Here is a 24,779-nt window from a genome sequence, read left to right as displayed (position 1 = left end):
TCAGGATTCAGATAAAATCCTTCAATAATAACTGACTGATCCTTGTTTCATATCCAACCAGCTTTACACGGCTGTCAATCTGTTTCCTGTTTGCACACGTATGTTAGCGTGTCTGAAAACACTACATGTAAACACATGAATTAGGAGAAACATCAAGTGCTGCACAATCTATATGTAACTTTCAGGATGTTCCGGGTATAAACTGTGCAGAAAAGCAGGAAATATAGTGAAAAAATATCTGCAAAGTGTTAGATCCCTCCTGCTGCACAAAAATATTCACACCCTCTGAACTTTTCCCATTTCATCATCTAAAAGCTTCAGACTTCATTGAAATTTGCTGGGACAGTGTCGAATGCTGCACTAAGGTCCAATAATACCAGCACCATGGTTCTTCCACAGTCTGCATTTATACGGATGTCATTGAACACCTTGACAAGAACAGTCTCTGTACTGTGGTGAACAGGAAGCCTGACTGGAAGACATCGAAACGGTTGGTCGTTGTTAGGAAGTTGTTTAACTGTTGAAACGCAGCTTTTTCAATAATCTTACTGATGAAGAGGAGGTTTGATATAGGCCTGTAGTTCTGTAGTAGCAGCTTGTCCAAGTTGCTCTTTTTCAATAGAGGTTTGATAATTGCTGTTTTCAGGGCCTGGAGGAAAACACCTGACAAAAGGGACGTGTTTATTATTTGTGTTAAATCAGATGTTATTACAGGCAAAACGTTCTGAAGGAAAGCTGTGGGTAAAACATCGAGACAGCAGGAAGAAGAGCTTAGTTGCTGTACGATTTCTTCTAAGATTTTGTAGTTTATTTGGTGAAATTGGTAAATTTTGTCAAAATCAGTTCTAGTTGGAGACAACTTTGGTCCTGGAGTTGATGTGGATGTTCTGACGGCCTCTCTGATCTTTTGGGTTTTTTCAGTAAAGAATTTAGCAAAAAGATGAACTCTGTGCAGAATTTCCCCTGAAGGTGGTCCGTCTGTTCAGGCAGCAGAAACACAGTTCAGCTTAGTGAGGACCTATACTGGTCATTTAGCCCTGTGACACCTAAACTATCAGGCTACACTGGGGGTTTTGTGTTGCTGTAGTTTATGGATGGGAGATGAAGAGTAGCTGCAGCTTCAACCTCCGCTCTCCAATCATCCAGCAGGTAACAGATGTGTTTCATTTCTATAAAAATGTCAGAGACAACAGGAGACAATAAAACACATGCTAGGTGGAGAACTGTGAACATGAATCAGTTCATTCTAACCTGGCTGAACTGTGTTAAGAACTAGTTCTTGTTAGGAATGAACTGATCCGGTTTATTGGTCCTCAGGGATTCTGATTCAATCTCAAATCAACATCCCCAGCTTCAGATGTTTTCATGCAAGCTTTTGTTCCTGAAGTCATCTCTGTGTGTCTGAACCTCAGTTTGCCTCTGTTCCTCTGACTGGTTTTTATATATTGACTTTTTATTATTAATAATATGTATAACTGCTGCGTGATGATGGTTACAGCACTTAACGTCAATCTACTCCTCCTCAGAAAAGCTCAGAGTAATTCATCTTCAATAAATCAGGTAAATTTAGGTTTGTTTAAAGATAATTTTGAAGGAACAGATCCAGTGTGACACAGTCAGAATATATTCAATGACGCCATCCATGTTGGATTTCCGATTTTGAGGTCTGGTTAAAAATCTTTCCCCAGTTTACCTTCCTGAAGCTGATTGGTTGCGTTTACAGCATTTTAACTTATGACACTACGTTATAGTACTAAATGTCCTGAATGGACAGCAGTCTGGTACTTAACCGCCACCAGTTTGTTCTCAGTTTAAAAGGGTTAAAAAGAAATCTACATGTATATCAGGGCAGAGAAATGTTATGCTGCTGAAGCTCGTCAAAGTCCTCATGCACAGTGAAACGAGTCCTACAGTAACAGTGGGCTGAAAGGTCACTCAGAGAGGAAGAAGCCATCACTCCAGGAGAAACATGCACTCAGGGACAAAGGCTTTAGTTTGTGCTGACTTGTCCTGTGATCTGAGGAAGGAGTTTGGTCAAATTGACCATGGTCCATCTGGAGGAAGAAGAGGAAAGCTTGAAAACCCGAGAACATCCCAACTGTGAAGTACGAGGGCGGCGGCATCATGCTGCGGGGGTGTTTTGCAGCAGGAGGGACTGCTGCACTTCTCAAAATAGATGGCACCATGAGGAAAAAACCTTACATGGACATTGAAGCAACATCTCAAGACATCATCCCGGAAGGTAAAGTTTGGACACAATGGGCCGTCCACATGGACAATGTCCACCCAGATCAGCATCAAGGAATGTTTGGAGCGGCCATCACGAAGTCCTGATGTTTCTACCAGAGAAAAGTTGTAGGTGGAGCTGAGAAGATGTGTGTGAGCAAGGTGGTCTACAAACCCGACCCGGTTACACCGGGTCTGTCAGGAGGAATGAACCAAAGTTCCAGCAAGCTATGGTGAGGAGGAAACCCAGAATGTTTGACCCAAAGTAGTTCAAAAGACATTTTACTAAATACTGAGGAAATGGACACTTGAGCAAAGTATAAAAATAGTATTTCATTAATCTGGTATTTATTGGACAGAAATAATTTAATCTTAATTCCTAAAAGAGGAAATGTTTATTGTGATTTAATGTAAAATTTTAGTTTTTTTTTATACGGGGTATGAAAATATGTGGTTTAAACTAGTCTCTGTGGACTTGAACAAACATCTTGTCTCAGTCAGACATTCCAGCACTTTTTCAAGTGATCTCCAATAATTTTTCTCCAGACTTTGGCTGCTTTTAAGCTCAAATCATACCATTTAAACTAGGAATAGATAGTCTGTTTTTACTATGAAGGTATACCTTTGTGCATAGGAAGGAGAACTTGTGAACTCCATGCTTTATTAAAACTTGTCCTGGTATTTGTCTCGTTTTGCAGTTTCCAGAACACATGATTAAACTTGTATTATTTCTTATGACCCTGGCTGTTTCCATATGCAGTCGGTTAGACGTGGCAGCTTTGGTTTTCCTGATTAACAAGCATTCCTGCTGCTGGCGTGCTGCTTCAGAGCGAGCCAGAGGAAAAACCAATCTATCCCTCATGTTACTGTAATCTCCAGCATGTGACCTCCCCTCAGCCTGATGACGGAAGGATGCTGGAAAACCTGCAGGACCCACCAAACCTGCTCTGTTCTGTGCTGAGAGGATTTAGGGAGCTGTGGGACACATTATATTCCCGAGTAAATCCTCGCCAACTTGTTACCAAATCCTCACTTCAGGGCTGCTAATCCCTAAAGTGAGATGGACCAGGTGCCAGTCTTTGTGTAATGGAATTGCTCCGCACATTAAGTGATTGCATCAACAATCTCCACTCCTGATAAATTAGACTCGGAGGAATCCTGTTCATGCACAAGTAAAACTGAGGAAACCTTCTCTCAGGCCTGTGATGAAACCTGCTAAAAGGTGATCAACATTCCTGCTGCAGAGCTGATTGAGGGGTGGTTTCTGTCTGCAGGCGAGAGGCTTTATGTGCAGTGAGGTGATTGGAGGAAAATGACTGGCCGAAGCAGCTGGAGATGTGATTGAAGATGGAAACAAAGCTGCCACCAAAGTTCACGATATCCATAAAAAATATTCTGAATGAGATTCAGATTTTATCAGATAAAATATCGGTTTGATCCGATGAGTAAAAGATAAATGCAACAATTAAAATGTCTGAGGGAGAAGCTGCTCTCACCCTCCATGACTGATGAGTCAGAGCTTCACGGCTATGATTAAAGAATTAGTGAAATAAAAGCAACATATAGGCTGTAATCTGTGCTTGAACATGACAAAGAAAACGAAGCCATTGAATCATCAGACTGGAGGGGTTGCAGACTGGGAGACGAGCAGCAGCAGATTAACAGGCCTTGGTTTGGCTGAGTTAGATGGAGATTCCTTCTGCAGCTGCAGCAAACATCTGGAGGCAGCAGCAACATTTTAATTAGATTCTCAGTTTCATCCCGATCCACCGTCAGGCTCAGGTGTTTCTGCTCCATGTTTGGTCTGATGACTAATGAGGTCAGAATGAAGAAAAACAGTAAAAATGCTGATAACAGAAAGTGTTGTTGGTCAGCTGCAGATTTTCAACCAGAAAAAGATTCAAGATTAAAGAGTATTTATATCCCGGTTCCTCCGAATTGGTATTTGGAGGCAGCTTTGGGCCAAATATGCAAACTGCATAATCATTGGCCCCCGTGGTGAAGGTGCAGCACATTTAACTTTCCACAGGATGGAGCAGTCAGAGTTCATCTCTATGAGGTCCAGACTCCTGGTTCCTCCCTGAGACTCTCTTTAGGAGGTGGATTTTGGGTCTGCTACTTGGACTGATCTCACATTATACTCCATTATAAAGTCAATTGTATTTATATGTACATTTAAAAAGATATTCTTTATTATTGAGAGCAAAGTGGACCGGAGACAAACTCCTTGTTTGTCTGAACAAACTTGGAAATAAAGCTGATTCTGAAAAGACAGAAGTTATTGTTTTTGTTTCCAAAAATGCAAGTTCAGAGGTCAGGGCTCAACTAAACTCAAGAGGCTAAAGACCACAACGCATGGAAAAACCCTCAAGTCATCATGGACTCTAAACGAGGTCCACAGCCACCTTAAAGCAGCGCCTGGAGTTAACGTTTGTTAAAATCTATTTTTTCTTTTTAATATAGTTTCTTTTTGTGTAAAGCCCTTTAAACTTTGTTCTGTATGAAAGCTGCTAGCCTTGCCTGATGAGGACACGGCAGATGAGAGCTCATTTTTTAAGTGCATCTGCACATAATGAGTTCTGTTTTCAAACAGCTCCCAGTTTTAACCCAAGAACATTCTCAGAACCACCTCAGCATGTCATCTAAAGCTTCTAATGAGCCAGTGAACTCAGTTTATCAGGGTCCAGTTTGTTCTTTCAGGTCCTGGAAGACTTCAGCAGGGGCTCAACCTCCCAAACGAAGTGAGAGCAAATTAAACCCAAGGAGTATGAGAGGCTGAAGGAGATAAACGTGAGGGTCCATCCTGCGATGCTTATCACACCACAGGGATGAAACAGGAAGCAGCTTAAAGTCCAGTTTCCTGTGAAGTGGTTCTGCAGAGGTACTGGATGAAACTGCAGACTGAACTTCCTCCAGCGTCAGAGCACAGCTGGATCTGGACCGCTGCATGGGGTCTGCAGTCTGTAGGTAGGAGAGAAATCAACACAGAACTCATTCAGGCAAAGCTTGAATAATTTATTCTCCAGGACTGTGTTCTTGATCCGACCCAAACACATTTGGATGCAGATTGTTATGAAGGTCCATTTATTTTACTTATAGACTCTACTCTTAAAATCACCTATAAAAAGCAGAAACAGTCTGAAACATCTAAGTATTGCAGTAGAGTCTTTAACCTCCTCTCTGTGCAGCTCAGGAATAATAAACCCGGTTCTGTTCTGGCTTAAAAGTCCTGGTTTTGATCCGAGGTAAAGCTGAAAATGTTCTCATTTTTCAGGAACCAGCAGGATGAAACCGTCTCGGCTCTTCTTGAAGTCTGCCACGGTCTGGCCCGGTTTGGTTTCCACCGAGACATTCTTGGGTTTCCCTCGCATGTGAAGCTGCAGCGTCGAGCGGCAGACCTTCACAGGAAGCAGAGCTCTTCTGATGCTGCAAGACAAAAACATGCATCTGTTAATCAGGGATCTCCATCTCCACCAGTGATCCTGAGGTTAACATCACAGAGGTCCAGTTAAAACACAAAACATCGACTGAAGAACCGATCTGAGGAGTTCAGCCTTTATAGATCCGAGCTTAAAGGCGGTTCTGTGGACGGAGAACAGAGCGGCTCAAATATAAGAGATTTTAATATAATTCATGATGCAGCATCTTTGACTAGAGGATGAAGATTAAACCATCCTGTAACAGATGTGGGATTTTAACACAATTAAACCAGAACCCTGATCCAGCCCACATTTCTTTCTGTTGTCCTTCTAAGAAACCTGACTTTGCTGGGATCTTCCAAAGTGACCCTAATCAGAAGCTCAAGGTTTCCGTCAGAGGCTTTTTAAATCAAAAGATCTACTTAGAATTAGGTCACCATAAACGAGACCGATCTTAGCTTCAGCCCTTTAGTTTAGGACCCTATTGTCCTATCTCACTGGAACCTGAAGATTGGATGAGTTTATAGAACATGGCTTCTCAGTTTTATTTATTATGAAAAGTTAGGTGTTCATAGAAATTTGGTTTTTGTGAGGAAATATGAGATCCTGGTTAAAATTATTCAATTTCTTTAGACATGACCTTTCTGCCCCCCTCAGAGATTAAACTTGGTCTAAAGGAACAGATCCACAGGTAAAATGAAGAGACCATGACACCAAATACAAAGTAGAAAAGCAGGGAAAACTACTGGATGGGAGGAAGGTGTTTGATTAAAGATGAGCTGCAGCTGTGTTGGAGGCAGGAAACGGAGGAAAACTACTGGATGGGAGGAAGGTGTTTGATTAAAGATGAGCTGCAGCTGTGTTGGAGGCAGGAAACGGAGGAAAACTACTGGATGGGAGGAAGGTGTTTGATTAAAGATGAGCTGCAGCTGTGTTGGAGGCAGGAAACGGAGGAAAACTACTGGATGGGAGGAAGGTGTTTGATTAAAGATGAGCTGCAGCTGTGTTGGAGGCAGGAAACGGAGGAAAACTACTGGATGGGAGGAAGGTGTTTGATTAAAGATGAGCTGCAGCTGTGTTGGAGGCAGGAAACGGAGGAAAACTACTGGAAGGAAATGACAGGAATACCTGAAAAGTACCAAGAAGCAGAAATTCAGGAAAGCTAAACAAGAATCACCACAACATAAAAAACCAACATAAAACCCTTCACCTCAGGACCCAAACTCCACAGAAAAGCAGCCTTCAGTTCTGCCATTAAAACAATAAACCCGGTCCAGTATTCCCATAGCAGACGAGCCGCTGGCCGAGCTGGCTGAGTGAGGAAGCATGGAGGCTGGTTTGCTTGGAGACAGAGAATCACATGTGGGTTAGAGGGACCAACAGGTTCTAATCCTTTTATTCCAACAGATCAAAATTTATAGACCCAAGCATCACATCGTCATCTCGGTCTACAGTGAATCAGGTATCCCTCGGGGTTCTGTTTTAGGTCCATTTCTGTTGTCACATGCTCTCTCTGGACAGTACTATGAAGAAACATGACTTTAGCATCTGTTGCAATGCAGAAAATATCCATCTGGACCCTTAAGCCTACAAGACCAATCAGATACAGAACTAAAGCCTGTTGTTAAGGATACAAGAACCTGAAGGGCTTTTCTTTTACGAGGCTTTAAATCTATGGGCTTTCATTTCATTCCTATTCATGCAGCTATTTACACATAACTATATGGCTGCAGGGCGGCACAGCTGCTGCCAGTCATAAGAACAAAAGTGCTGAGTTTGAATCCCGGTGAGGGACCTTTCTGCATGGAGTTTGCATGTTCTTCCTCTGCATGAGTGGGTTAACTCCAGGTACTCCGGTGTCCTCCCCCAGGAATGAGTGTGTGTCTGCATGGTTGACTGGTGACCCGTCTAGGTTGTACCCCCCCTGTCATGCCCAATGACCCCTGAAGTCAACCACCAACCCACCTCCGACCATGAGAAGGAATGAGTGGCTAAAGACAGGATGGAGGTTCATCCGTTTTTACTTATTTGTACATTTCTCACCAGTATTTTTCCTCCGGTTTGCGTTTTACTTTGTGAAGGACTTTAGTAACACTGGTGTTTTAAAGTGCTGCAGAAACAGAACTGAAACTGATTTCCGTAGATCCTAAGGAAGACATTTGTTTTATTGTTATCCCTCCAGTCAAGAATAAACTACGTTTTTTTTCATTGTATTTTTCATATCGAAATAATAAATTAGTCACTAAGTGAGACTTTAACAAAGACTGCTGATTGATTTCTCTATAAACTGTACATTAACATCTTGCTGTAATAAAAAACCAACTCTGACCTGTTTCTCTTCAGCAATTTTGTAGATATTTCCAGAACTGAGCAGCATTTCACTTGCTGGTGTTATCTGCTCGTCCGCTCAGGCTCAGTTCAGCTGTGTCGACCGGACTGCTCAACAAACACCTCAGACTGCAAACCAGAATCTTTCCCCACCAACATCACAGTCTGAAGTTCACAGGACTCTGAGATTCTTCCATGAGCTGATTAAAAGCTGAGTCTGACCAGAAGCTGAGGACATTACTGAACTGCTATTTGTGGACACCTGAATGTTGAGAAAGTTTCTGATACGCTGCTGGTTTGCATGTTTAAGCCAACTTGGCAAACATGCGTCTGCTTTGGCAGCAGCCGGCTGATGAATCAGTTCAAAGTGTGTTTGTCTCCCTCTCCCCCGACTGACTGATCTCCTTCTGAATCATCTCTGGACGTTGGAATTAAAGCCCAATGTTTGGAAGGTGAATTAGATTTCTGTAGATTACATAACTATAGATGTTATGCAACAGTTTTGGCATTCGGCTTCACCAGGTGAATGCGTCACAGGACATTATCTGAGCAAAAACATGCGAGAGGATTCTGGCTTCATTTGATCCATTACAAAGTCTGGGAAGTTTCACTGAAAAGATCCCAAATAAGAAAAACCAATAAAAAGCATAAACAAATGGATTAGTTGGTGCCAAGTAATGTTTTTCTGCAGGACTCTGCCTGAGCTGCTTAAAGCGGTTGCCTTCACAGCTTCTCTTTATATGAATTATTAAACACAGAACAATTCCAGAGTCTGTCCAACAGGTGGCGTCTTGACATCTTTTCTTTAAGCCAGTTTGTCCAACCAGCCACGACTTTCAGACACTGGAAGTAATTCAACGCCTCTTCGGTCCACCATCTGTCTACTATTGCAACAATAAACCCAATCAAGTCCAACTTGATTCTTAGGGTGTCTTCATACAGGGTGAAGACCAAGGTATGATGTCAACAGTCATCCAGGACCTGGATGATCTTGGTAGGATCTCTGCGAGGTCTTTAGGGGCAGATTAGGTTACCCATGACGTGTGGTAGTCCATCAGTTCCTTGATGGTTCATTCAGAAAACCTCTTTAACACGATCATGGAGCTTTATCATCACGACGGGTGTTTCTCAGGGTCCTGGGTGGGAGCATGGTGGTAGGGTATCTATGACCAAGGCTCATACCTACTGGTTTAACTTCATTATAACTTTTAAAGCGGGACTGACAACGCTGGCCTCATTCTGACCCAATCCAACCCACACCAGCTGGCAGAGCTTCAAGTAAATAATGACATTGCTCTCAAGCAAAACAATCCAGCCACAAACTCACAACATGACTGGGACAACCAGTTATGGCTTCTTCCTCAAGGATTGACTATCAGCCCACGTTGGTCCAAGTCCCGTTTTATAGTGGATAAGCCACTCTGACCAGGTTCTTCACAATGTCTTCAGCTTTGTTTTAGGTCCATTTACGTATTTTTCAATGAAACCACTTCATTTCTGGGACAAAGAATATGTCTCCTTCCTGAACAATGATGGCGTGGTGTTCATACTTAAAACACCTTGATGGTTGAACCTTCAGGCATCTGGAAATTGGACCCAAAGATGAACCAGATTATGGAGGTCCACATTCTCTTCCTGATAGGTTGAATTTACCCATGATGTCACACAAGGCTGCAGTGTGTTTAAGGTGTTGCCTTAAAACACATCCACAGGTGCACCTCTATTTAACTCAGTTATGAATTAACCATTCAGAAGCTTATTAACCTAAAATATCATCATCCGGGCTTTTCCACATTAGTCTAATGCCTGGTTCACATGGCAGGATGTTTATGCCGATTTTGAGATTATCAAATCAGTGTTTCCCTATTAACTGAATTATTAAATAATAAGAATACATTAAGTTGTTGGTTTGATATTTGTAGACCAAAGATCATCTGCTTGAAGGTCCAGCTTCTCACTGCAAACCTTAATATATTTCATCAGGAGTTTAAGTGACAGACCAACACAAAGTCGTTTATAAATGTGAAGTTTGAGGAAAGTGATTCAGTTTTCAAAAACATTTGGTAATAAAAATCTGAAAAGTGTGGCATGAATTTTTATTCAGCCCCACTAACGCCCCTTTTCCACTGGCTCCATTAGGCCTGGCTCTGCCCCATTCAGCCCGCTTTCTGAGTGTTTCCATTACTATTTTTTCCGTACTGTTCAGACGCACAAACATTTCCCCCAAAACACACAAACAATACCACCATGAACACATTTAATATCTGACATTATCGGACATTTATTGACGGCCCTTCAGAGAACCAGCGTCTGCAGGAGGAGGGAGCAGGCAGAGAGCGGCTGCCCGTAATCAGACTGCCTGCATCGGGTCAAACGGGAGGAAGACCCGCTGAATCCATGGAGCACGGATATCCAACCTAAAACTAATTTCACCGCGGTCAGAAGTCTGCGGGTTTGTGATTTAAAGTCCTGGTCCTCATTATTGATTCAATCCATAGCTCCAGCTGTCACAGGGTCTATGGAGACAACAGGTTCTGTACAGAGTGGACCAAGATTGGTTGGTTTTCTAAACTATCCTTTGTACCTATGCTGTATGGTCAGGGTGGTTGTCCTGCTGGAAGGTGAACCTCCACCTTAGTCTCAGGTCTTCTGCAGCCTCTAACAGGTTTTCTTCCAGGATTGTCCTGGATTTAGCTCCATCCATCCATCTCTGAGCACTGCAGGGATGGTGATTAGGCTAATCCTCCACACTTCCTGTTTTAGTATTTTGTTTTTTGGGAGAAAAGTTCTTCCATGTTTATCCAGGATATGGTAAATGGACTGAACTTATATAGAGCTTTTCCAGTCATACAGACCGCTCAAAGCGCTTTACACTAGAGCCACATTCACCCAATCGCACTCACTAACGCTCACACATTTATACACCGATACGCACATTGGTAGGCAACTTGAGGTTAAGTGTCAGGAGGAAGCTGGAATCGAACCCACAACCTTCTGATTGCAAGACGACTACTCTTCCTACTGAGGCACAGTCGCCTCTTATGGTTTATGGCAAACTGGAATCTTGTTTATCACTTTGTTTTTGGATTGTTAAGGGTTGTGGTTACTTTGTCACTTATGGTGTTTCAATCACAGCTCATTCCTTTGTGTTGTCACCCAATCACCTCCCAGTTGTTATAAGCCAGTAAGTTTTATTGCCTACAGGTCACATCCTTGTGTTCTCTTCCATGCCGGTGTTCCTGTGCTGCCGTATTCGTTGGAGTAATGTTCAGGTCTAATGTTACTCAGCTCCTTACTTGCCTGTTCCTCATGTTTTCAATCAATTTTCCTCAAACCCGGCATGAGGCTACTGTTTTACTGTGCTTGAGTCCAACTCTGCAACAAAACATCTTTCCTTCATTAATGTATCCTCTTGCCACACTTCTATAAAAGGCCAGATTTATGGACGAGACGACTAGTCGTCATCCTGTGGACAGATTCTTCCACCTGAGCTGTGGATCACTGCAGCTCCTCCAGAGTTACCACAGCCCTCCCGGCTGCTTCTCTGTTTAATGCTCTCCTTGCCCAGCCTGTCCAGTTTAGGTGAACGTCCATGTCTTGGTAGGTCTACAGGTGGTCCATCCTCTCTCCGTGTTCAGATGATGGGTTGAACAGCGCTCTGGGAGATCTTCGTAACTTGGGATGTTGTAGAACCTAACAACCTGCTTTAAACTGAATCTCCCTGACCCGTCTGCTGTGTTCCTTGGTCTCCATGGTTGTTCTCTAATGGTCTCCAGAGGACCTCTGAGGCCAAAAACAGAGCAGCTGCAGTTAGACTCAGACTAAATCACATACAGCTAGACTCTGATACTGATTAAGGGACTTCTGAAGGTCATTGGGTCCAATGGTTTTATTGATGGGCATCAGAGTAAAGAGGGCAGAAGAGGAAGGCAGTCTGGCACCTCAATGAGTTTATCTGAAAATGGTCGTGTTTCTCTTCGGGTCCGCAGCTCTGACTTTGGTTCCTTGTAAAATCTTGAGGACTCCTCGTTCTGAAGCATCAGGTTCAGTCTCCGTCAGGTTTCACGTTCTTCTTATTTTCAACAACTTGTTCCTGACTTGATTCCAGAGTGTGTGTTCCTGTGAATGCAGCAGGAATCAGTGTTTCAACATGCCTCACGGGCTCCTCTCTGACAACCAGTCAGATGATTCATGGAGACGAAGCTGCAGACAGAACTGGGGCACAGCAGCAGCTCCTGGAGGAAGCATCAAACCGTCCCTTCTCCTTCATAAAGCTTACAGTAATTCAGTATGTTTGGAGTATCTTATGGTCCAACTTTGGTGAAAATCACAATCAGATATCAAATATCAAAACTGTTCACATATATGTAGATTAAGAGCTGGGTTAATTTGGTTTAATATCAGCAATAATGTTCATGTGTCAGTTTGACCCGCTTCCTGTTTAATTATCCAAACATATCAGAAAATAAACCATAGCACATTTTATATTTTAGCTCCATTACTAATTAAATCAATATTTAGAACAATGGCTTTTGTTTTCCCACACAGATCAAGGTTCAATGATTAGAGGTAAATCAATTTCCATAATAAATGCATTTAATTTTTTTTATGCAGACTGGAAAGGCCTGCATCTAAAATACAAGCTTCTGCATGACAGATTCTTTTTATTTTAATTTCTTCTTCGTTGGTGGAGTGACGTTGAGAAATTAACATCAAATCTCGGCTCAAATTAAATCTCCATCGCAACCCTTGTAGTCTGCTTCTTCCCAGAGTAAACCAGCATGTTTAAGGCATCGCTGGTGTTTGAACATCCATGTTCTATGCCACATTTTGCTGATTTAGAGGCCTAAATGCATGCCTCTAGCCTCTTATCCACTGTGACTCAAGGGCCTAGTTATCGTTCCCAGGCACCAAAATATAACCCTGCATCTGCAGACTCTACAGACTGATATTCATCCATAGATTTAAAGATCCCAGGTCATAAAGTGCATTTTATCCAGCTTCTTCTGCTCCTACCCCAAAATGAATCGTCCAGCTAATTTAGATGTGTTGAGTTAAACATGACCTGCTTCAAGCTGATGTGTTTGTCAGTACAGCAGCCATGGCTCTGTCTTTATTTCCTGCAGACCATTTTAACCACTTTTTAACTTGGGTATTTAAGCTTGGAGGGATAAGAATTATAGTTATGCTATTTCGCATAATCATCAGACTGCGAAATGACCTCAAGATGTTCATCTTTAGATGCATCGTCTTTCATCCCATTGCTAAGATCCAAGATGATTTCCAGAGCCTTGAGGACTGTCAGCTGTTTACTTCTGCCCCCTTGTTTTGCAAGGCTCTGAGTCTGCATGCAGCTGCAGGATGAAATGGTGAAGGACCATTTCATCCTGCAGCTGCAGAGAACCTTTGTATGTTATTGTGGGTCCACTCTATGTGGAAGGAGTTTGTTCATGGGAACAGAGAAGGTTTCCATCGAATGTCACAACACCTGCATTGTTGTACTTCCACAAGGAGGTCAAGAGAGTAGAGAGTGTGTGTGTGTGTGTGTTACTGGGTAAAGATATCTCTACCAAGTCTTATTGGACACTTCTGAGATTGTTTTCTTTTTAAAGATCAGTGTTGCGGCTCTAGTGGCCTTTAGTTTGAAAAGGAGGCAGACAGGAAATGGGGAGAAGACATGCAGCACAGGTCACCAAGCCCACTACTGATCTCTTTAACCTGCACTTTGACTGCCAGGTCAAACTGACCTGAACTAAATATTTAAAATTAACATGCAGGCGGTAAGTGGAAATATGTGAAAAGCTTTTCTTTTAATGTTGTTTACGTTTGACAAGCAAAATAAGTTTCATACTAAAAAATACTTCAACCTATTTTGGATTATCAATTAAACTTTAAAAAGTATAAATTTGACCCATAACATAACAGGAGAAAACAAATGCTATGAAAGATGGAAACCCAGGATTAAAAGCCTTTTAGCTTTACTAGAGGAGCTGCTGAGAACTGGAACCGAGAAACTTTGCTAAAGGTTTTATGTGCAGCTGTTTGTCGGTTTTAGCTGGTCATTATGGTTAATACACTGCTCAAAAACAATAAAGGGTGTTCCCTCGAATAACACATCCTAGATCTGAATGAATGAAATATTCTCATTAAATACTTTGTTCTGTACAAAGTTAAATGTTCTGACAACAAAATCCCACAAAAATCATCAATAGAAATCAAATTATTAACCAATGGAGGCCTGGATTTGGAGTCACACACAAAATTAAAGTATAAAAACACACTACAGGCTGATCCAACTTTGATGTAATGTCCTTAAAACAAGTTAAAATGAGGCTCAGTATTGTGTGTGACCTCCATGTGTCTCTATGACCTCCCTACAACACCTGGAGATGCTCCTGATGAGACTCCTGAGGGATCTCCTCCCAGACCTGGACTAAAGCATCCACCAACTCCTGGACAGTCTGTGGTGCAACGTGACGTTGGTGGATGGAGCGAGACATGATGTCCCAGATGTGCTCAATCAGATTCAGGTCTGGGGAACGGGCGGGCCAGTCCATAGCTTCAATGTCTTCATCTTGCAGGAACTACTGACACACTCCAGCCACATGAGGTCTAGCATTGTCCTGCATTAGGAGGAACCCAGGACCAACCGCACCAGCATATGGTCTCACAAGGGGTCTGAGGATCTCATCTCGGTACCTAATGGCAGTCAGGCTACCTCTGGTGAGCTCATGGAGAAAGAAATGCCACCTCACACCATTACTGACCCACTGCCAAACTGGTCATGATGAAGGATGTTGCAGGCAGCAGATCTCTCTCCACGGTGTCTCCAGACTCTGTCACGTCTGTCACATGTGCTCATTGTGAACCTGCTTTCATCTGTGAAGACCACAGGGCACCAGTGGTGAATTTACCAATCCTGGTGTTCTCTGGCTAATGCCAAGCGTCCTGCACGGTGTTGGGCTGTGAGGACAACCCCCATTTGTGGACGTCGGGCCCTCATACCATCCTCATGGAGTCAGTTTCTAACCGTTTGTGCAGACACATGCACATTTGTGGCCTGTTGGAGGTCATTTTTTCACAAAGACGGAGGTAGCGGTCCTGCTGCTGGGTTGTTGCCCTCCTACGGCCTCCTCCACGTCTCCTGGTGTACAGGCCTGTCTCCTGGTAGCGCCTCCAGGCTCTGGACACTACGCTGACAGACACAGCAAACCTTCTTGCCACAGCTGGCATTGATGTGCCATCCTGGATGAGCTGCACTATCTGAGCCACTTGTGTGGGTTGTAGAGTCCGTCTCATGGTACCACGAGTGTGAAAGCACCACCAACATTCAAAAGAAACCAAGACATCAGCCAGAAAGCATCGGTACAGAGAAGTGGTCTCTGGTCCCCACCTGCAGAACCACTCCTTTATTGAGTGTCTTGCTAATCACCAAAGATTTCCTCCTGTTGTCTTTTTCATTTGAACAACAAGATGTGAAATTAATTGTCAATCAGTGTTGCTTCCTAAGAGGACAGTTTGATTTCACAGAAGTTTGATTTACTTGGAGTTATATTGTGTTGTTTAAGTGGTCCCTTTATTTTTTTTGAGCTGTGTATATCTGAAGTAAAGAAAATAAAAGTATATTCTTTACAATGTGTCTGCTTATTTAAAGAGCCCACTCACTGGTGAGTTTTATTCAAGCTGCAGTCTTTCTGCTGAGCCAACCTGACCAGCAGGTTGCAGCTTTTATCTAAACTTTAGCAAGAAAAGTTGGAGGTTTTCAGGTTTCAGTTACGTTTTAGTTAAAGGTCCACTAAACCCAAAATACAGCAATGAAAAAGTAAGTGCACCATCTTTCAGTTCCAGAACATAATACAGCCGATCTGATCTTCACATGCTAATAAAATTATTTAAAGCTAACCTCAAGTGTTGAATAACATTTAAACAAAGATGAAGCCTTGAAACAGCTACCTTCAGAGAGCTGAGCAGAACCCTCAATAAATTGAAGATCTCACCATAGCACTCCAATCAGATTTAAGTCTGGACTTTGACTGAGCTATCGCAACACCTTGATTCTTTTCTTTTCCAGCCTTTCTGTCATAGATTAGCTGCTGTGTGTGGGATCATTGTCCTGATGATGACCCAGTTTGGACCAAGCTTCAGCTGTTAGGACAGATGGACTCTGTCCTAAAGTCTCAGAAAGTCGTCAGAAATGTTTCAACAAGGACATGTTGGCGTTCCACTCTGGCTGCTGCAGAGACACTTTGGCGACATCTGGTCATTTTACTCCTTTGCTATTTTGTACGTTCGCAACTTTTTTAGGTATAAAAACAATCTGACTGCCCAGCCCAGGTGTCAGTTCAGAACATTTCAACTGGTGAAGGAGCGATGCACCCAGAACCAACTTCAGCAACAGGAAGGCTGAACATAGTAAAGGTACTCCGTTCTATTTTTCTGCTCTTTCATCTCTGTCCTCTGGGAATCACGCTGGATTTGGAAATGTTGGCTTCCTTTCTGGAATCTCAAAGTAAGGTAGGATTCTAGAAAATTCACAGAGAGGCTGAAGTTTACAGTTTAACTGGGCTAAATGTGTTCAGTTTAATGTCTACTCTATAATCACGTCCTTGATTTAAGTTAGTAAAACTCTGGAAAAATATCTTAAAGGGGACATATGCATTTAAATCCTTCCTTTTCACCTTAAATCATCCAGTTGTGGTCTATATAAGGTTGAACCTCAATGCTTTGGTCTGACCTCCTTGTTCTTGTAGCTCCTCAGGCTCCTCTTCTACCTGTTCTGAGGAGCGTCTGAGAGCAACTCGTTTTGGTGCCGTCTCTTTAAATGCTGCTGAGGCGCTTCACACCCTGCCCCCTAGAGGTCAAAGAACGCTGCACTTTAACCCGTTCAGCCATTTTTGTAGTTTGATAACAATTATCTAGTGCCGCAGAAACAAGGCAAAAACGCTGAAAACAATGCTAACCCGTTGATGTAATAATATTACAACCTGCAGTCTGGTTCTGTCCTCCAGGAGCTAAAAGCAGCACACAGCGCTAACATCAGCAGAAGACCCGATGCTACTATCAGAACAATGGCCAGGAAGTCAGTTCAGCACAATAAATTCATGTCTAAAATAAAGTTTGTCATTTTAGCGTTATTTGCAGCTTCCTGCTTTGCTGCTTCCGTCGTTTCCATAGACAGAAGGAACTTATCCCTTAATCAAATAAGGTCTTTCAGCAAATCCTTCTTGATACTGGGAGGAGGTTGATGAAGAACACAACAAAATGTATTTAAAAGCTAAAATAGTGAATTTGTATGATATGTCCCCTTTAAATGTCTTGTTTCATTCACATTTACAGTCGTCGGTCCCCCTTCTCTCATAGCAGTTTTACAAGAATTGGTTCATTCTCTAAAACTAAGGCTTTGTGCAACATTTTCACTGCAGGACTCCAGCAAACAAGGTTCTTCTGAAGTTTTATTAATTTGTAAAAAAAAAAAAAAAAAATTGGGTCAATGCTTGAAAGAAAAATTAATATTTGTTGATTTTTATGGTGAATTTTGTCCTCAGGCTCAAACCCTCCAATTTCTGAATATTTTTTCTATTTTCTAATCTTTAAAATAAGTCGACTGAAAATAAGCTAAATTTCCAGATATTTTCCATGGCACAGATTTAAAATCTGTAGAAACAAGCAACAAAGATCCTTCCACCTCATGCTCGGATTCAGTCTGTCCTGCTGTTGAGACGAGCCTCCATCTTCCCTCTGCATCCTACGTGTTGTGTCTGGCTTCCTGGAAACAATCTCCAGGGCAACGACTGCATATTCAGCCCCAACGCGGTTGGGAGTGGAGGGCAACATCCGACTGAGCCTTCGACCGTGAGGTGGTCAGGCAGGTGGGGAGCAGACCACCCGTCGGTTGACATCTCGCTCCGTTCTGGTTACCATCATCATGACCAGCTGCTTCCTGGGTCTCCTCAGAGAAACGTTCTGAGAAAAATGACTCAACAGCAGCAGAAAATATGAGTTTCCATGCAGCCAACAGTTTGAAACACAGCTTGAATCTCTGTGTGGTACATGTGAACGGTTCCTTCAGCTCTGATTAATCTCCAGACGTGTTGAGGAGTTAATTAGTGAGTCAGAGCAGAAGCTGAGCCTCTCATCTAAACCACCTCAACATCCATGGTTCTGATGCAGCAGAAGCTTAGCGGAGATTAAATGTTTGGTTTTACTAACTAATTTGTCTAAGTACAACTAGCAGCTTTTGGTGATGCTTAAATGGAAAGTCTTAATCAACTGGTTGATAAGAACAGCTTTGGTTATGTGGATTGTAACATTTTACCTTCTGAATATTGCAAAACAAATATTTGGTAGAAACTAACTGTTGGTGTCACATTTCAGAGGATATTCAGATGTTCAGAACTCCGACTGTTTCATTTAAGCCCAGGTGATGAATACTGAAGGTTGGGCTTAAATACAGGTTGAAGGTTAAACAGCGCCCCCTACCTGCGTGTAATTCAGAAAGCTGACGTGTCCTTTTCTTTCAGCCTTCAGGCTGGTTTATGATTTGTAAACAGTTAAATTATATTTGGGTTTGACCCACTCCGGCCATTGTCATCCTAAATATTATTGTAGTCGCTCCTGAGTTTTAATATCTCCCTGCACTACCTTTTGGAAAAACATATCCGAAAACCCACTGAGCTGGAGCCACAGCGCCAGCTGTCAGTGGGTCCATGGAAACCCAACAGGTTCTGTGCCGAGTAGAGCGTGGCCGAGTGGAGCGGAGCCATAACACCTAGGTGGAAAAGGGGCATTAGATTCAATTTGTTTATAACCCTCTTGAAAAACGATGTACTGACAACAAGTTTATGTTTCAGTGCAACCACAAGACTGTAGGATGCGTGGTTCTTAAAAGGCCTTAAAGGAGGACAAAGAGGCAGCAGGGAGGCAAATATTGGGAACAGAGTGACAAAGGGAATAAGACTACAAAACTAGGGAAAACGCTGGGGATTTACAACAATACACAAGGCAAGCAGAGACCACGTCACCACCAGGATAAAAGTACAAGAAAATCCAACAAAGAGCAAAAAATGACCAAACACAACATAAAGACCTTATAATAAGACTCTGATATGAGATCGAACAGACCTAAACGTCACCAATTATTGGTGAAAACCGAGTCCAATATCCTTTAAGAAACATTTGGTCACAACCGACACTGAATTATTGACTGAAGTACAGTCAATCTCTCATTCTGCAGATGACAAGCAGCTGAAATCAGCCGAGACGAGCTGGAAGTCATGGATAAATGGGAACATCATTTAGGAAACAAAGTCCTAAATAAAGGGGATGATTCCCTTTTCTGTCTGACTGTATACGGGTCTGTCATAGATCAATATATTTCTGTATTGCTGCTAAAGGTCCTAGAAGACATTAAAACCAGATTATTAGGGTGAAGTTAAAGACTGCAGGGTGGAAATGGTTCAACAGCATATGACTTCAATGGTTTTTAAAAAGTAAGAACTGCGTTCTCAGGCTTGAACTTATTGTTGATGTTCCCTGATCCACATAAACCTAAACGTACAGGTTCAAAAATATCCGTAACCCCCACTAACGTTTGGGTAAATGTCTCTGAGCATCTCTACGCACGTTTTGTCGCCATCCACCAGCTTCTGGCATCATTCTGGCTGGTAACTGGATCACTCTCTATGGTTGGTTCAGTGACACAGACAACCTTTAAAACATAGTGAAGAAATTTAAAACAGGGTCGAGGCCAGAGCTCTGGTAAAACCATTCCACAAGCTTTATCCAGTCCCAAACCAGTTTGGATTCATGTCTGGGATCATTGTCCAGTTTAAAGACCCAACTGTGTCCAAGTTTCAAAACGTTGGAGGTAGTTCTCCTCCTACATCATTTCATCCACTTTGTGTGGTGCACCAGTAACACTGCCACTGAAATAGCTCCACAGCATGATGTTGCCACCACCATGCTTGTCAGTTGGCCCAAACATCAGCTGAGAAGAATGTAGCTCCAAATAAAGGCTTTGTGATCAAATGCGACCCAGACATCACCAGCATTTTAATTAGGACCTTAAATAATCGTGTCACATTAAACCAAAAGGGGATTAAACATACACTACATATATTTACTTGAGTTTGATGAAAATTACAGAAAGCAGTTCCTGTAAAACACTTTGAAATAACAAAAAGGATGAGCTGGAGTGAGCAGGCTGAGGAACTGACTCTGCTGCAGATGGAAAGGCCGACAGTGAGACGAAAACATCGAGGACAGACGCTGAGGGAAAGAAACGGCAGAGGGGGCTATTTTCAGTATCAGGATGACGCTTTTCATGACCTATAAAATGAAAGTAGAAATGAGAAGAGATATTTTTCCCACTCCTCGTTCTGTCCATCAAACCGTCAAGGTCAACAAGTCCTCGACATCATAACAGGTCTGTGTGTGGGTGCTTCTCTTTGGACATTACAGCCACATCACGAGTCCTCTCATCTGCTTCGGGTTTAATGAAATCACTTTTTGCTCCTCCTGCTTTGGAAAGGGGAGGGGTGACCCAGAAGACTGATATTAATGCAGCATAGATCCAGGTCTTTCCATATTTATAAATTAAACTGCTGAACATGCTGGAGAGGAAGTGAGGAGACTCGTTGGGGAGGAAGAAGAGTGGATGTGAAATTAGGATGGGAGTAAGAATTAAAGACAAACTGTTGCTGCTTGTAAATAATGTCTCTTTCTGGTGTTTTTGGACCCGGCAGCTGCCTTTCAAGATAACCAGAACCACAGGATTTCTGACATCTCTGCTTGAACAAAGCAGAATGTTTAAAAGTTGCCTTGATGCAGTCTGAATGATGAGAGTTTCTGTAGGAGGAGCTCCTCAGAGCACCGGTTCTAGACCCGGTTGCTTCCAGTGATTTGCAGACATACATATTTTTTGTCATGAATAGTTACAACTAATACAAAACAGGCCTAATAAACAACAAGGAAGTTATGTTAAATCCTGAAACACCAGGAACCATTAGAATAGATTTAAGGCCCATTGATTCCTTAACACGTTGATCTCAATCACAAAGTTGAGGAAATATAATTTAATGAGACTACAGGTGGGTTATGGGTGAAATTCAGGGGTGTGTGTGTGTGTGTGTGTGTGTGTGTGTGTGTAGAGACACCTTAGAGACCCTATGTTTTGATGTATAAACTGTTTATGTGGAGAACAAACTGACCAGCTGAAAAAAGCTATTGATTAATTAACAGATTCAGAATCCAGACTCTTTGATATCATCCAAGTTAAAATGTGATTGTATAAAAACTATCAAAAGGGCTCAAAATACAGATTTCTTCAGAGAAAGTCCAACTTTCTGTGAGCCACCTAAACACTGAATGTTGTTTCTGCTGTGAAGTATGACTGAGCTGCAGCAGAGACTCGTTTTCTCACCAAAATCCCAGAATAGTTGATGGGAATATTGAATGCATAAGTTACAGCAAACCATTCACAGTCAAGATATTTTACTGGTTTTGCAAAGCAGTGAAAGGAAGAACAAACCTAAAATCATGACTGAAAATAGAAAAACGAAAGACGCCAAACTGCAAAAAGGCTGCAGCAACCAGTTTCTCCAGGAATATGCAATAAAGGCCACAACATTAGGTCATTTAGATAGAAACCAATGAGAAACTGACCAATTACTAACCAATGGTTAATGAGTTCTTTCTAGTCATGAAATGAGTCCTTGTTGAGTTGTGGATATTTAGTAATTAGCTTGTGATCCATGTTTAGTGGGCTTCATTGTATATGTTTTACTAAATATGGTATTAGTTTTAGGTCAGGTATAAGATGTTCAATGCCAGCTTGTTGGACAAAGTTCAAATGTTGTAAATATTTTGAAAAATAAAATAAATACTAAAAAAAGACTAAGAAATTAAACATTAATTGTTCTCAAGCTTCATCATCAGCTAAAAAACTTTTATATTTACTTTGTCTTTAAAACTGTGACCATTTTATACAGCCAAATGTTGTGGCTCAGCCTAGAGTGCATTTAATGTAATCATTTAATTAACTGAGTTCCCAAATTGGTCGTTGAATAAAGAAAGCTCCTCAACCTTTCAGGACAGAGCCGATCAAGCCCTAAATCCTGCTTTCAGTCCCCCTCACAGACCCACCTGCTGTCCCAGCAGATGGTCCACCCCCTTCCCACACCCATCTTGCTCTCCCAGCAGACATAACGACAGTCAAACGGGCACATTCAGGAGGGGAGAGCAGGGATGACTGGATGAGTCGGATCAGAACACAGTAGGAAGAGGAGGAACATACGCCGCAGGGGAAACAACAAACAAATGTAAAGTGACAACGCACCAGACAGCTTGTCAAAACGCAGCAGCTTTGAAGTCACATTTTACCTCTTGTTGCTAATGCTGCCTTCACTGACCCAGTTTTGTACAGCTCAGTGTGTCGGCGCACGCTCTGTGAAGTGAGACGGCCTCAAAGATTCAGTCGCAGCTGTCAGAAATGAAGAGACGAGGATGAAGCGCCAGGAGTCACAATCAGTCCACTGTTTTAAACCCGACGCTCTGCAGAAACTCTTTAGTTAAATCCATGTCTAGTTATTATGATGGGAACAGAACAGACCAAGGAGGCTGGGTTTCCAGTAACATACATAGATATATTTTAATAAATCATTAATCATTTCCCACCATTTAAATAAACGTTTTACCAGCCTGCAGTTTTTGACCTGGTTTATGTATTTTTAAACATCAGGAAAATAGCTGAGGAGGGAAAACAGTTTTGTTTTCTAACATTAGAGATTTAAACATCCTCAGGAGTCAAATTAGGGAATCCATAAAACAGTAAACCCAGGGAGAATTGAGCAGAAAGCCCAGTATATCCCAGTAAACTCCCGGTGGGCTTCGCCTTTCATTTCAGGGAAGAGAAATTCATAACTAGGGTAAGCAAATGTGAACATTAAAGTCAGATTTGTGGGACATACTGTATCATCATCAGTGATGGTAATGCTAGGCAGCATCAGTACTGTTAGGGTGTCTTCACACTGGATACAATCTGCACTAAAATCACTACAGATCTGCATGATGACACGCATGATGATCTCCAAACACACAACGGAAATGCCATTTTAAATTTTTACAATACTAACAATTAGCTCAAGCTAGCCCTTTGCCCACACATTGCTCAGTCTTGTTTTCCATCCTCAAATATTCCCGTTTCTCTCCATGATCTTGGGGAATTTAGCCTCCCATCTTCTCTCTCAGGTGTGGCAGTCACAGTCCAGCCTAACAGTACGGTGGCCGACGGGTGCAAACGCGTTTTGTGGAGAGAGTTTACAGATTTTCTTAACTTGCCGTTTTTGTATTTGTAGCATTTCCTTGTGCTTCCATCCATTTTCTGTGATTGCAGCATTTCTTTTGCAGCATTTTTCTGTTGCATTGCATTTTTCTGTGGTTTGGATTTGGCATCAATGAGTTTGCGGTGCATTTTCACCATTTCCTGCGTGTTTGCACCCGTTGGCTACCGTACAACTGGGCAAACATTTATAGCATGCATCATTTCACTGTCGTTTCATTTGTTGCGTGGCTCTACTTGTGTTGGGAGATTATGGTAGTTTCTAATGATGGTAGCCTGACGAGGTCCCAGGTGGAGTGTGGAAGCAGCGTATCCATGACAACAGGCCCAGGTGTACTGGTGCTTCTTGGTCATCAAGAAACAGGAGAACGATGGACCCCCTGTGGTGCTGGTCTGGTGGAACCTTCTGACATGTTTCTGCATCCTGACGCAGCCCTGACAGATTTGAGCCAGGTCATGGTCGACAGGGGCGGGTATGACTCTGGGTCTACAGGGGCGGGTATGACTGTGGGTCTACAGGGGCGGGTATGACTGTGGGTCTACAGGGGCGGGTATGACTGTGGGTCTACAGGGGCGGGTATGACTGACTGTGGGTCTACAGGGGCGGGTATGACTGTGGGTCTACAGGGGCGGGTATGACTGACTGTGGGTCTACAGGGGCGGGTGACTGACTGTGGGTCTACAGGGGCGGGTGTGACTGTGGGTCTACAGGGGCGGGTATGACTGTGGGTCTACAGGGGCGGGTGACTGACTGTGGGTCTACAGGGGCGGGTGTGACTGTGGGTCTACAGGGGCGGGTGTGACTGTGGGTCTACAGGGGCGGGTATGACTGTGGGTCTACAGGGGCGGGTATGACTGACTGTGGGTCTACAGGGGCGGGTATGACTGTGGGTCTACAGGGGCGGGTATGACTGACTGTGGGTCTACAGGGGCGGGTATGACTGTGGGTCTACAGGGGCGGGTATGACTGACTGTGGGTCTACAGGGGCGGGTGACTGACTGTGGGTCTACAGGGGCGGGTGTGACTGTGGGTCTACAGGGGCGGGTATGACTGTGGGTCTACAGGGGCGGGTGACTGACTGTGGGTCTACAGGGGCGGGTGTGACTGTGGGTCTACAGGGGCGGGTGTGACTGTGGGTCTACAGGGGCGGGTGTGACTGTGGGTCTACAGGGGCGGGTGACTGACTGTGGGTCTACAGGGGCGGGTATGACTGACTGTGGGTCTACAGGGGCGGGTGACTGACTGTGGGTCTACAGGGGCGGGTGTGACTGTGGGTCTACAGGGGCGGGTGTGACTGTGGGTCTACAGGGGCGGGTGTGACTGTGGGTCTACAGGGGCGGGTGACTGACTGTGGGTCTACAGGGGCGGGTATGACTCTGGGTCTACAGGGGCGGGTATGACTGTGGGTCTACAGGGGCGGGTGTGACTGTGGCAGGATGGAAGGAAAACATTTCTGGATCGTGGAGAA

The 24,779-nt window shown here is 43.1% G+C and overlaps 1 protein-coding gene across 5 annotated transcripts in view; it reads right to left on the bottom strand.

The window, feature by feature from the left end:
* Positions 1 to 5,227: 5,227 nt before the first annotated feature.
* The window catches only part of myo1g (myosin IG), an 81,413-nt gene continuing 61,861 nt past the window's right edge, over positions 5,228 to 24,779 (bottom strand). For 4 of the 5 annotated variants that reach the window (XM_047383712.1, XM_047383711.1, XM_047383713.1 and 1 more), the window contains one exon: positions 5,228 to 5,652. In XM_047383712.1, the coding sequence (XP_047239668.1) occupies positions 5,490 to 5,652 (163 nt within the window). In that variant the 3' untranslated portion in view covers positions 5,228 to 5,489. Of the gene's footprint in view, positions 5,653 to 22,352; positions 22,453 to 24,779 lie in introns of all 5 variants that reach the window. The other variant, XR_007040988.1, reaches the window with a different exon arrangement.

The sequence above is a fragment of the Girardinichthys multiradiatus genome, chromosome 13 (genome assembly GCF_021462225.1).
Source record: "Girardinichthys multiradiatus isolate DD_20200921_A chromosome 13, DD_fGirMul_XY1, whole genome shotgun sequence".
NCBI lineage: Eukaryota > Metazoa > Chordata > Actinopteri > Cyprinodontiformes > Goodeidae > Girardinichthys > Girardinichthys multiradiatus.
The sequence above is the reverse complement of the archived record's forward strand: the minus strand, read 5'-3'. Positions and strand labels throughout refer to the sequence as shown.